We start from the raw sequence: 14,314 nt of genomic DNA, 5'->3' as shown, positions 1-14,314 counted from the left end.
GGTTAGTGTTAGACCCTCCTGGTGATTGAGGTTGACTGGTTAGGTGGAGGGGACCAGAGGACTTGATCTGAAGCCTACTGGTACTGGAAGTCATGACGACTTGATTGGCTTTATTTAAACAAGCCTTGACGGAGTTCCCTTGGATGTAGAACATAATCATTCATCATGTCTTATCTACATCCTGAATGGCATCCTATTCCCTATATATTGCACTGCTTTTGACCAGAGCCTTACGGGCCGTATGGGTCCTGGTCAAAAGTAGTGCGCTACATAGGGAATACGCTACATAGGGAATAAGGTGCCATTTGTGATGCTGCCCATGTCTTAATGTTAAATGTTCAATATATTCCCTCCCATGGAATCCATCCCTACATTCCCAGAGAACCAGAGCCCCCCCCCCCCCCCCCCCCCCCCCCACCTCCTCCACCCCCCTCTGGATTTTACAGAGAGAGAGAGATAAGCTACTGATTAATTTTAAAAAATCCAATTGAAAGAGAGAAACCACTGCAGTGCCTGAAACTAAGAAGGAAAACTGTACATTTAAAATAATGAAGCTTTTAAAATAAATGTTATAGCTTCAGATGACTCATATTTCCCTCTTATCTCTAACTCTCCAACTCCCTTACTGAAAGATGGGTGGGGTTTGGGGGAGGGTTACATAAACCCTAAGTGAGCGATCTTTTCTCAAAATAGCCTACTACAGAGACCGCCAGCCTGCTCTGCTCAGCAGCATGTCTGTGATTAATTAGCAGGAAGGGAAGAGCTTTTTAATGAATGTCATGTAATAAAGATGTGAGAGGCTAGCCATGAAATCATGATGAAACATTTGTTTGGTCTCTGTTGAATCAGAGCTGGCTTGTATGGCCATGCTCATTTCTGTGGTTGTTAGCTGCAGCTTCGTGGTCTGTCATCTCATCTCCTCTCCTCAGAAGACTTGGCTGAGCTCCAGGCCCCAGGCACCTACAGGCTGGGCTGAGCTCCAGGCCCCAGGCACCTACAGGCTGGGCTGAGCTCCAGGCCCCAGGCACCTACAGGCTGGGCTGAGCTCCAGGCCCCAGGCAGATACAGGCTGGGCTGAGCTCCAGGCCCCAGGCACCTACAGGCTGGGCTGAGCTCCAGGCCCCAGGCAGATACAGGCTGGGCTGAGCTCCAGGCCCCAGGCAGATACAGGCTGGGCTGAGCCCCAGGCACCTACAGGCTGGGCTGAGCTCCAGGCCCCAGGCAGATACAGGCTGAACTGAGCTCCAGGCCCCAGGCACCTACAGGCTGGGCTGAGCTCCAGGCCCCAGACACCTACAGGCTGGGCTGAGCTCCAGGCCCCAGGCAGATACAGGCTGGGCTGAGCTCCAGGCCCCAGGCACATACAGGCTGGGCTGAGCCCCAGGCACCTACAGGCTGGGCTGAGCTCCAGGCCCCAGGCAGATACAGGCTGAACTGAGCTCCAGGCCCCAGGCACCTACAGGCTGGGCTGAGCTCCAGGCCCCAGACACCTACAGGCTGGTGCCACAAGCGGCAGGCTGATGGAGGGATAAGATGGAGCGATGGAGGGATGGGGGGATGAGTCTTCCTGGGTGTTCTCAGTTGGAAACCCCCCTCCTGTCTTTGACTTCCTCTCTTCAGTCTGAAGCGCATCCATCTATCCGGCCTGCGTCCCAAATTACACCCTATTGCCTTTATAGTGCACTACTTGCATGTCGGTGTCCTTACAGCCCTGGTCAAAAGTAGTGCACTATATAGGGAATAGGATGCCATTTGGGACATACGGCTGGTCTTTACTCTCTCCCCTCCTCTCCACCGCTCTCTCGCTCATCTCATCAGCCCCGGAGGAAATGGATCCCCACTCAGTCCGAGGAGAAATAACCTCTCCAACTCTTTTATGGGCTCAAAGGAGCTCTGTCTCTTTAAGTGTCGTCATTTTAATGAGTTCCTTTTGAAATGGAGAGGAACATGTGCGAGGGTGTGCACTTTGATATAGATGTGTGTCTGTGTGTGTGTGTGCGTGAGAAAGAGAGATCTCAAGTTTTGATTTGTGTCATGTGTGTGTATTTTGTGTGGTTTGTGTTGGTGTGCTTAATGGTGTTTGCTTATTATAGCCTACACTTGACAGTTGGATACAAACTGCTTTAAAGGCTGTGGTTCTGGCCAGTCAGAGAAAGAGACCGGGAACAACTCTGAACACTTTAACTGGGGGCGTATCTTCAAAAGGGCCTGACTAGTGTACTGCTTTTGAACTGAGCCATATGGGACCTGGTCAAAAGAGAGACTCGGAGATCAAGGCTGTGACTTTATTTGTGTTTTATAAATAAACACTGTCTTTGTGTTTTTGGGCTGTATAGCATCTATATTAAAAGAGAATGTCACTATTTTGGAACCTAATATGTATCTAATTTGAGGCTCAGCAAGTAACTCGCTGCTTAGGAACCTTCTACAACATGCCATTTACATCAAACATACATATTATGTTCCTAAATAATGACATTCTCCTTTAATATTCCCCAGTATAAAATATCAGGAAGAATTAGGAGATCAATATTTACAAATTGACTTAGACACAGTACTACTGAGACACGGTGGTACTGAGACACGGTGGTACTGAGACACGGTGGTACTGAGACACGGTGGTACTGAGACACGGTGGTACTGAGACACGGTGGTACTGAGACACGGTAGTACTGAGACACGGTGGTACTGAGACACGGTGGTACTGAGACACGGTAGTACTGAGACACGGTAGTACTGAGACACGGTAGTACTGAGACACGGTAGTACTGAGACACAGTAGTACTGAGACACAGTAGTACTGAGACAAGGTAGTACTGAGACACGGTAGTACTGAGACACAGTACTGAAACACAGTAGTACTGAGACACAGTAGTACTGAGACACAGTAGTACTGAGACACAGTAGTACTGAGACACAGTAGTACTGAGACACTGTACTGAGACACAGTAGTACTGAGACACAGTACTGAGACACAGTAAAATGAGTGAATACTATCCAACTCTGAAATGTCTGTTTTTGACAACAGCACCTTACCTTTTTACTTTTTCATTCACACAGACAATATTTATTTTATTTATTTCAAAAACCTTGTTTGGGGCAAGTTGTAAAATACAGCAATGATTCAACCATCAGACAACCAAATGTATGCACGTGAGGGACACAGACACACAGTAACTAATATTGGATATTCAGTTCTTATTTGTGTAGAACACGTACAGGGAGCATCTTGAGGCAGCAGATCTTGAGGATAGATAATCTTGAGGACAGATCATCTTGAGGACAGATCATCTTGAGGACAGATCATCTTGAGGATAGATAATCTTGAGGACAGATCATCTTGAGGACAGATCATCTTGAGGACAGATCACCTTGAGGACAGATCATCTTGAGGACAGATCATCTTGAGGACAGATCTTGTTGAGGACAGATCTTGTTGGAGACAGATATTGTTGAGGACAGATCTTGTTGAGGACAGATCTTGTTGGGGACAGATCTTGTTGAGGACAGATCTTGTTGAGGACAGATCTTGTTGGGGACAGATCTTGTTGGGGACAGATCTTGTTGAGGATCATCTTGAGGACAGATCTTGTTGAGGATCATCTTGAGGACAGATCTTGTTGAGGACAGATCTTGTTGAGGACAGATCTTGTTGGGGACAGATCTTGTTGGGGACATATATTTTTGAAGACAGATCTTGTTGAGGACAGATATTGTTTAGGACAGATCTTGTTGAGAACAGATATTGTTAGGGACAGATCTTGTTGAGGACAGATATTGTTGTGGACAGATATTGTTGAGGACAGATCTTGTTGAAGACAGATCTTGTTGAGGACAGATATTGTTGGGGACAGATATTGTTGGGGACAGATCTTGTTGGGGACAGATTTTGTTGAGGATCATCTTGAGGACAGATCTTGTTGAGGATCATCTTGAGGACAGATCTTGTTGAGGACAGATCTTGTTGAGGACAGATCTTGTTGGGGACATATCTTGTTGGGGACATATCTTGTTGAAGACAGATCTTGTTGAGGACAGATCTTGTTGAGGACAGATCATCTTGAGGACAGATCTTGTTGGGGACAGATATTGTTGAGGACAGATATTGTTTAGGACAGATCTTGTTGAGAACAGATATTGTTAGGGACAGATCTTGTTGAGGACAGATATTGTTGTGGACAGATATTGTTGAGGACAGATCTTGTTGAGGACAGATCTTGTTGAGGACAGATATTGTTGGGGACAGATATTGTTGGGGACAGATCTTGTTGAGGACAGATCTTGTTGAGGACAGATCTTGATGGGGACAGATATTGTTGACGACAGATTTTGTTGGGGACATATCTTGATGGGGACAGATATTGTTGAGGACAGATATTGATGGGGACAGATATTGTTGAGGACAGAGCTTGTTGAGGGCAGATCTTTTACCCTCTCTGTAACCTTTTCTCAGAAAGAACTTCAATGCCTTGGGAGTGTTTAAAATGCTACACTGATGTATGGAATGTGTGTGTGTGTGTGTGTGTGTGTGTGTGTGTGTGTGTGTGTGTGTGTGTGTGTGTGTGTGTGTGTGTGTGTGTGTGTGTGTGTGTGTGTGTGTGTGTGTGTGTGCGCGCTTGAGTGCCTAACCCTCCCGAAGTGGACTCAACACAGTACAGTGGGTGAAGGCTGGGCAATTGTGTTAGCCGTCATCATAGCATTAGCCTGACCCAGGCTGTTTAAACTTTTCTCTCCCCTAGGAGGCTGTTATAACAGGCCTGCTCCCTGAGACCACCTACTCTGTCACCGTGGCAGCCTACACCACCAAGGGGGACGGGGCACGCAGTAAGGCCAAGGTGGTCACCACCACTGGAGCAGGTGTGTACAGCTACACACACGCGCACATGCAAGCACACACATGCATGTGCAGACACACACACACACACACACACAAACTGCGCTGACCAGCTGGCAATTGTCTTTACTGACATTTTCAACCTCTCCCTGACCCAGTCTGTAATACCTACATGTTTCAAGCAGGCCACCATAGTCCCTGTGCCCAAGAACGCCAAGGTAAACTGTTTAAATGACTATCACCCCATAGCACTCACATCTGTAGCCATGAAATGCTTTGAAAGGCTGGTCATGGCTCACAACAACATCATCCCAGACACCCTGTATCTACTCCAATTCCATACCTCCCCAACAAATCCTTATTAGCCGCAATCTTTATTGCAGTCAACACTGCCCTCGCCCTCCTGGACAAGAGGAACACCTATGTGAGTATGCTGATCATTGACTACAGCTCAGCGTTCAACACCATAGTGCCCTTCAAGCCCATCACTAAGCTAAGGACCCTGGGACTGAACACAGAAATTACAGTAGTAGGCCTGATCACCAACGGTAATGAGGCAGCCTATAGGGAGGAGGTCAGAGACCTGGCAGTGGGGTGTCAGGACAACAACCTCTCCCTCAACGTCAGTAAGACAATGGAGGAAATCGTGAACTACAGGCAACAGAGGGCCGAGCATGCCTCAATTCACATTGACGGGTCTGTAGTGGAGCGGGTCGAGTTCCTCAGTGTCCACATCAATAAGGATCTATCCTGGTCCACACACACCAACACAGTCGTGAAGAGGGCACAACAACGTCTCTTCCCCCTCAGGAGGCTGAAAAGATTTGGCATGGGCTCTCAGATCCTCAAAAAGTTTTACAGCTGCACAATTGAGACCATCTTGACTGGCTAAGTCACTGCATGGTATGTATGGCAACTACTTGGCATCTGACCGCAAGGCGCTAGAGGGTAGTGCGTACGGCCTAGTACATCACTGGGGCTGAGCTCCCTGCGATCCAGGACCTCTATACCAAGCGGTGTCAGAGCAAGGCCCTAAACATTTTCGAAGTCTCCAGCCAACCAAGTCATAGATTGTTTTCTATCTTACTGCACAGCAAGCGGTACCGATGCAGTCTGGAACCAACAGGACCCTGAACAGCTCCTACCCCCAAGCCTGCTAAATAGATAGTCCGGGTAGATATTTGGTTCGCTATTTAACTGTCTGCATTGACCCTTTTCGAATTAACTTTTTTGACTCATCACATATGCTGCTGCTACTGTTTATGATCTATCCTGTTGCCTAGTCACATCCTAGTTATATTTTTATTTATTTATTTATTTCACCTTTATTTAACCAGGTAGGCAAATTGAGAACACGTTCTCATTTACAATTGCGACCTGGCCAAGATAAAGCAAAGCAGTTCGACACATACAACAACACAGAGTTACACATGGAGTAAAACAAACATACAGTCAATAATACAGTGAAAAATAAGTCTATATACAATGTGAGCAAGTGAGGTGAGATAAGGGAGGTGAAGGCAAATAAAATATATATATAAATAAAAATATAAAAAAGGCCATGGTGGCGAAGTAAATACAATATAGCAAGTAAAAAAAAAAACACTGGAATGGTTGGTTTGCAGTGGAAGAAGGTACAAAGTAGAGATAGAAATAAAGGGGTGCAAAGGAGCAAAATAAATAAATACAGTAGGTAAAGAGGTAGTTGTTTGGGCTAAATTATAGATGGGCTATGTACAGGTGCAGTAATCTATGAGCTGCTCTGACAGCTGGTGCTTAAAGCTAGTGAGGGAGATAAGTGTTTCCAGTTTCAGAGATTTTTGTAGTTCGTTCCAGTCATTGGCAGCAGAGAACTGGAAGGAGAGGCGGCCAAAGGAAGAATTGGTTTTGGGGGTGACCAGAGAGATATACCTGCTGGAGCGCGTGCTACAGGTAGGTGCTGCTATGGTGACCAGCGAGCTGAGATAAGGGGGGACTTTACCTAGCAGGGTTTTGTAGATGACCTGGAGCCAGTGGGTTTGGCGACGAGTATGAAGCGAGGGCCAGCCAACGAGAGTGTACAGGTCGCAGTGGTGGGTAGTATATGGGGCTTTGGTGACAAAACGGATGGCACTGTGATAGACTGCATCCAATTTATTGAGTAGGGTTTTGGAGGCTATTTTGTAAATGACATCACCGAAGTCGAGGATTGGTAGGATGGTCAGTTTTACAAGGGTATGTTTGGCAGCATGAGTGAAGGATGCTTTGTTGCGGAATAGGAAGCCAATTCTAGATTTAACTTTGGATTGGAGATGTTTGATGTGAGTCTGGAAGGAGAGTTTACAGTCTAACCAGACACCTAGGTATTTGTAGTTGTCCACATATTCTAAGTCAGAGCCGTCCAGAGTAGTGATGTTGGACAGGCGGGCAGGTGCAGGCAGCGATCGGTTGAAGAGCATGCATTTGGTTTTACTTGTATTTAAGAGCAATTGGAGGCCACGGAAGGAGAGTTGTATGGCATTGAAGCTCGCCTGGAGGGTTGTTAACACAGTGTCAAAAGAAGGGCCAGAAGTATACAGAATAGTGTCGTCTGCGTAGAGGTGGATCAGAGACTCACCAGCAGCAAGAGCGACATCATTGATGTATACAGAGAAGAGAGTCGGTCCAAGAATTGAACCCTGTGGCACCCCCATAGAGACTGCCAGAGGTCCGGACAACAGACCCTCCGATTTGACACACTGAACTCGATCAGAGAAGTAGTTGGTGAACCAGGCGAGGCAATCATTAGAGAAACCAAGGCTGTCCAGTCTGCCGATGAGGATGTGGTGATTGACAGAGTCAAAAGCCTTGGCCAGGTCAATGAATATGGCTGCACAGTATTGTTTCCTATCGATGGCGGTTAAGATATCGTTTATGACCTTGAGCGTGGCTGAGGTGCACCCATGACCAGCTCTGAAACCAGATTGCATAGCGGAGAAGGTATGGTGGGATTCGAAATGGTCGGTAATCTGTTTGTTGACTTGGCTTTCGAAGACCTTAGAAAGGCAGGGTAGGATAGATATAGGTCTGTAGCTGTTTGGGTCAAGAGTGTCCCCCCCTTTGAAGAGGGGGATAACCGCAGCTGCTTTCCAATCTTTGGGAATCTCAGACGACACGAAAGAGAGGTTGAAAAGGCTGGTAATAGGGGTGGCAACAATTTCAGCAGATAGTTTTAGAAAGAAAGGGTCCAGATTATCTAGCCCGGCTGATTTGTAAGGGTCCAGATTTTGCAACTCTTTCAGAACATCAGCTGACTGTATTTGGGAGAAAGAGAAATGGGGAAGGCGTGGGCGAGTAGCAGAGGGGAGGGCAGTGCTGTTGACTGGGGTAGGGGTAGCCAGGTGGAAAGCATGGCCAGCCGTAGAAAAATGCTTATTGAAATTCTCAATTATAGTGGATTTGTCCGTGGTGACAGTGTTTCCTATCTTCAGTGCAGTTGGAAGCTGGGTGGAGGTGTTCTTATTCTCCATGGACTTTACAGTGTCCCAGAACTTTTTTGAGTTTGTGTTGCAGGAAGCAAATTTCTGCTTGAAAAAGCTAGCCTTGGCTTTTCTAACTGCCTGTGTATATTGGTTTCTAGCTTCCCTGAAAAGTTGCATATCACGGGGGCTGTTCGATGCTAATGCAGAACGCACATGTACATACTGTACACAGAATGTACATACTGTATATATATATACACATTTGAAGTCGGAAGTTTGCATACACTTAGGTTGGAGTCATTAAAACTCGGTTTTCAACCCCTCCACACATTTCTTGTTAACAAACTATAGTTTTGGCAAGTCGGTTAGGACATTTACTTTGTGCATGACACAAGTAATTTTTCCAACAATTGTTTACAGACAGATTATTTCACTTATAATTCACTGTGTCACAATTCCAGTGGGTCAGAAGTTTACATACACTATGTTGACTGTGCCTTTAAACAGCTTGGAAAATTCCAGAAAATTATGTCATGGCTTTAGAAGCTTCTGATAGGCTAATTTACATCATTTGAGTCAATTGGAGGTGTACCTGTGGATGTATTTCAAGGCCTAGCTTTTAAACTCAGTGCCTCTTTGCTTGACATCATGGGAAAATCAAAAGAAATCAGCCAAGACCTCATAAAAAAATGATAGACCTCCACAAGTCTGGTTCATCCTTGGGAGCAATTTCCAAACGCCTGAAGGTACCATGTTCATCTGTACAATCAATAGTACACAAGTATAAACACCATGGGACCACGCAGCCATCATACCGCTCAGGAAGGAGACGCGTTCTGTCTCCTAGAGATTAACGTACTTTGGTGTGAAAAGTGCAAATCAATCCCAGAACAACAGCGAAGGACCTTGTGAAGATGCTGGAAGAAACAGGTACAATTGTATCTGTATCCACAGTAAAACGAGTCCTATATTTACATAATCTGGAAAGCCCCTCAGCAAGGAAGAAGCCACTGCTCCAAAACCGCCATAAAAAAGCCAGACTACGGTTTGCAACTGCACATGGGGACAAAGATCGTACTTTTTGGAGAAATGTCCTCTGGTCTGATGAAACAAAAATAGAACTGTTTGGCCATAATGACCATTGTTATGTTTGGAGGAAAACAGGGGGAAGCTTGCAAGCCAAAGAACACCATCCCAACCGTGAAGCACGGGTGTGGCAGCATCATGTTGTGGGGGTGCTTTGCTGCAGGAGGGACTGGTGCACTTCACAAAATAGATGGCATAATGAGGAAGAAAAAGTATGTGGATATATTGAAGCAACATCTCAAGGTCGCAAATGGGTCTTCCAAATGAACAATGACCCCAAGCATACTTCCAAAGTGGCAAAATGGCTTAAGGACAACAAAGTCAAGGTATTGGAGTGGCCATCACAAAGCGCTGACCTCAATCCTATAGAACATGTGTGGGCAGAACTAAAAAAGCGTGTGTGAGCAAGGAGGCCTACCTGACCCAGTTACACCAGCTGTGTCAGGAGGAGTGGGCCAAAATTCACCCAACTTATTGTGGGAAGCTTGTGGAAGGCTACCCAAAACGTTTGACCCAAGTTAAACAATTCAAAGGCAATGATATCAAATACTAATTGAGTGTATGTCAACTTTTGACCCACTGGGAATGTGATGAAAGAAATAAAAGCTGAAATAAATCATTATATTATTCTGACATTTCACATTCTTAAAATAAAGTGGTGATCATCACTGACCTAAAACAGGGAATTTTTACTGGGATTAAATGTCAGGAATTGTGAAAAACTGAGTTGAAATGTATTTGGCTAAGGTGTATGTACACTTCCGACTTCAACTGTATCTACGTAAATTACCATTTACCCCTGCACATCGACTCTGTCATGGTCCACTGTATATAGCCAAGTTATCGTTACTCATTGTTTATTTATTAATGAAGGCAGCTACAGCTTCCTAGTGTGACAGTGACAGGGCTGTGTAAGTTATGGCCTGTGAGGGTTTTAATTTTTTAGAGAGAGCATGGGAAGTTGAGTTCATAGAAAGTTGAGAAGAAGTAGTCCCGGTGAGTTTCCGTGATAACGTCACTGCAGTCAAAACTACATACTGAACAGTAGTACTGTAGTACTGTATGACTACACACTATGGCTGTCTCTATGACTACACACGATGGCTGCCTCCATGACTACACACTATGGCTGTCTCCATGACTACACACTATGGCTGCCTCCATGACTACACACTATGGCTGTCTCCATGACTACACACTATAGATTCATCCATGACTACACACTATGGCTGTCTCTATGACTACACACTATGGCTGTCTCCATGACTACACACTATGGCTGCCTCCATGACTACACACTATGGCTGTCTCTATGACTTCACACTATGGCTGTCTCCATGACTACACACTATGGCTGTCTCCATGACTACACACTATGGCTGTCTCCATGACTACACACTATGGCTGTCTCCATGACTACACACTATGGCTGCCTCCCAAATGGTACCCTATTCCTCATGTAGTTCACTACTGTTGAACCATAATACTCTGGTTAAAAGTAGTGCACTATATACAGTAGGGCAGGGATGGGCAACTATGATGGGGGACACAAAAAAACGAAACTCATCATGTGGGGCCGCAGTTGCTTTGGGTCTGCGTACCCACAGAAAATAATATATATATTTTCTTAGTTTTAAAGTTAATTTCCTGCAATTCTGCACATTTTGCCATGGGGCATAGAGAAAATGTTGCCGTTTTAAAGCAAGTTTGCTGCAATACTACGTATGTTACCATGGGGCAGAAAGAAGATTTTGCAATTTTAGAACTCATTTCATGCAGTTCTACTAATTTTGCCATCGGGCAAAGAGATATGCAGAAATATGCAGTTTTACAACTCATTTCATGCAATTCTACACCTAAACAATTTGCCATAGGGGGAGGTAAATGTTTGCAGTTTTTAATATAATAACTGATGATCAATGGGCCCACCCCGGGCGGTAATTCCACCATGCTTACTACAAGTTTAGATAGTTGGCCACTAGACTCATTTACCAATCTGGGGGAAAAATGCTGACATGGGCTAATTGAGGGACTGCTGATGCACAACCACATTTCAAAACTGCACCTTGTGTATTCTATTATTCTAACTCTCAACAGGAAGTTGAGACCCAGACTAAGTTTTTTTGTTTGTTGTTGTTGTGAAATTGGTCCAAAGTCCTACAAAAGGGCGATATAGGGAATAGGAGGCCATTTCGGACACAGAAATCAGCAGGTCCTTATAGTTTACTGGTCCCCCATGGTCTTAATGGTTAGAGTAACAGCAGTAATTGTCCAGTATATTTACATTTTACAGTGGTAACTTATGGTAGTACTGAATAATACTGTAGTGGTAGTAATAATTTAAGTGTTCTGTGTCATTAATAAATGTGTCCTTTGTCATTATTAAGTGTGTTCTATGTCATTATTAAGTGTGTTCAATGTCATTATTAAGTGTGTTCTATGTCATTATTAAGTGTGTTCTATGTCATTAAGTGTGTTCTATGTCATTATTAAGTGTGTTCTGTGTCATTATTAAGTGTGTTCTGTGTCATTATTAAGTGTGTTCTGTGTCATTATTTAGTGTGTTCTGTGTCATTATTTAGTGTCTTCTGTGTCATTATTTAGTGTGTTCTGTGTCATTATTATTGAAATGTGCAGCTGTGTGTCATCCGCATAGCAGTGAAAGTTAACATTATGTTTTCGAATGACATCCCCAAGAGGTAAAATATATAGTGAAAACAATAGTGGTCCTAAAACGGAACCTTGAGGAACACCGAAATGTACAGTTGATTTGTCAGAGGACAAACCATTCACAGAGACAAACTGATATCTTTCCGACAGATAAGATCTAAACCAGGCCAGAACTTGTCTGTGTAGACCAATTTGGGTTTCCAATCTCTCCAAAAGAATGTGGTGATCGATGGTATCAAAGGCAGCACTAAGGTCTAGTAGCACGAGGACAGATGCAGAGCCTCGGTCTGACGCCATTAAAAGGTCATTTACCACCTTCACAAGTGCAGTCTCAGTGCTATGATGGGGTCTAAAACCAGACTGAAGCATTTCATATACATTGTTTGTCTTCAGGAAGGCAGTGAGTTGCTGCGCAACAGCTTTTTCAAAATGTTTTGAGAGGAATGGAAGATTCGATATAGGCCGATAGTTTTTTTATATTTTCTGCGTCACGGTTTGGCTTTTTCAAGAGAGGCTTTATTACTGCCACTTTTAGTGAGTTTGGTACACATCCGGTGGATAGAGAGCCGTTTATTATGTTCAACATAGGAGGGCCAAGCACATGAAGCAGCTCTTTAAGTAGTTTAGTTGGAATAGGGTCCAGTATGCAGCTTGAAGGTTTAGAGGCCATGATTATTTTCATCATTGTGTCAAGAGATATAGTACTAAAACACTTAAGTGTCTCTCTTGATCCTAGGTCCTGGCAGAGTTGTGCAGACTCAGGACAGCTGAGCTTTGGAGGAATACGCAGATTTAAAGAGGAGTCCGTAATTTGCTTTCTAATGATCATGATCTTTTCCTCAAAGAAGTTCATGAATTTATTACTGCTGAAGTGAAAGCCATCCTCACTTGGGGAATGCTGCTTTTTAGTTAGCTTTGCGACAGTATCAAAAATACATTTTGGATTGTTCTTATTTTCCTCAATTAAGTTGGAAAAATAGGATGATCGAGCAGCAGTGAGGGCTCTTCGATACTGCACGGTACTGTCTTTCCAAGCTAGTCGGAAGACTTCCAGTTTGGTGTGGCGCCATTTCCGTTCCAATTTTCTGGAAGCTTGCTTCAGAGCTCGGGTAATTTCTGTATATTTTCTGTATATCATTATGCTAATGATTCTAATCCCTCTCTCTGCCCATTAGTCCCAGGCAGGCCCACTATGATGATCAGTACCACCATTGGTAACACAGCCCTCATCCAGTGGCAACCACCGAAGGAGATGGTGGGAGAGCATGTTGGCTACCAGCTTCAGTACAAACGTATGGAGGAGGAGTCGTTCACTGTAAAGGACTTCAAGAAGACAGATGACCACTTCACCGTCACCGGCCTGCACAAGGGCGCCACGTACGTCTTCAAGCTCTGCGCCAAGAACCGGGCGGGCACCGGCGAGGAGTACGTGAAGGAGATTACGACTCCGGACGATGTGCCCAGTAGTTACCCCCAGAACCTGAGTGTCGTAGGCCTGACCACGACTACTACCAAGCTGGCCTGGGAGCCTCCGGCGCTGGCTGAGAGGAACGGGAGGATCGTCCAGTACGTGGTGGTGTACAGAGATATCAACAGCCAACAGAACAATACCAATAGGTATTATTAAGATTATTCACTTTTTCCAGTCCCCTGTACAGTCCCCTGTACAGTCCCCTGCCCAGTCCCCTGTCCAGTCCCCTGTCCAGTCCCCTGTCCAGTCCCCTGTACAGTCCCCTGCCCTTTATAAAGTCTAGATGTTTTGGTTGTATTTTATGTTCTGTTAGGAGTTCTGACGACACAAACACAATAAAATGCTTATTCTTATTAAAACACTAAAATCGATCTTATTGTTTCTATCTCAACAGCACGATAGAGACCCAGATGACCATCATGGGGCTGCAGCCTGATACCACCTATGACATCAGGGTCAGGGCTTTCACCAGCAAGGGAGCCGGACCCAACAGTCCTAGTATTCAGAGTAGGACCATGTCTACCTCCATGCCTGGTGAGTACTCACACACATACTCTGTTGTACCACCCATTGCTTGAGTACACACATTATGCACCAGGGATCATTGCATGTAAGCCCAAAAGGTCGGGGGAACCGACACACGCGCGCGCGCACACACATCCAGATAGGGCATGATCGTGTCTACCTCCATGCCTCGTGAGCTCTGCTGATCTCAATAAATAGTCTCACACAGGTGCAGACACACCAGACCCACATGCACAGATCCATGCAAACACACTCATTCACTCACTCACTCACTCACTCACTCACTCA

General features: G+C 45.0%; 1 protein-coding gene across 3 annotated transcripts in view; it reads left to right on the top strand.

The window, feature by feature from the left end:
* LOC120055014 (receptor-type tyrosine-protein phosphatase F-like) overlaps positions 1 to 14,314 on the top strand; it is a 334,640-nt gene that overhangs the window by 244,527 nt on the left and 75,799 nt on the right. For all 3 annotated transcript variants that reach the window (XM_039002850.1, XM_039002851.1, XM_039002849.1), the window contains 3 exons: positions 4,740 to 4,857; positions 13,206 to 13,647; positions 13,896 to 14,035. In XM_039002850.1, coding sequence (XP_038858778.1) covers positions 4,740 to 4,857; positions 13,206 to 13,647; positions 13,896 to 14,035 — 700 coding nt within the window. The remainder of the gene's footprint in view (positions 1 to 4,739; positions 4,858 to 13,205; positions 13,648 to 13,895; positions 14,036 to 14,314) is intronic.

This window comes from Salvelinus namaycush, chromosome 10 (genome assembly GCF_016432855.1).
Source record: "Salvelinus namaycush isolate Seneca chromosome 10, SaNama_1.0, whole genome shotgun sequence".
NCBI lineage: Eukaryota > Metazoa > Chordata > Actinopteri > Salmoniformes > Salmonidae > Salvelinus > Salvelinus namaycush.
Note: the sequence above shows the minus strand (reverse complement) of the source record. Positions and strands in the feature narration are given on the sequence as shown.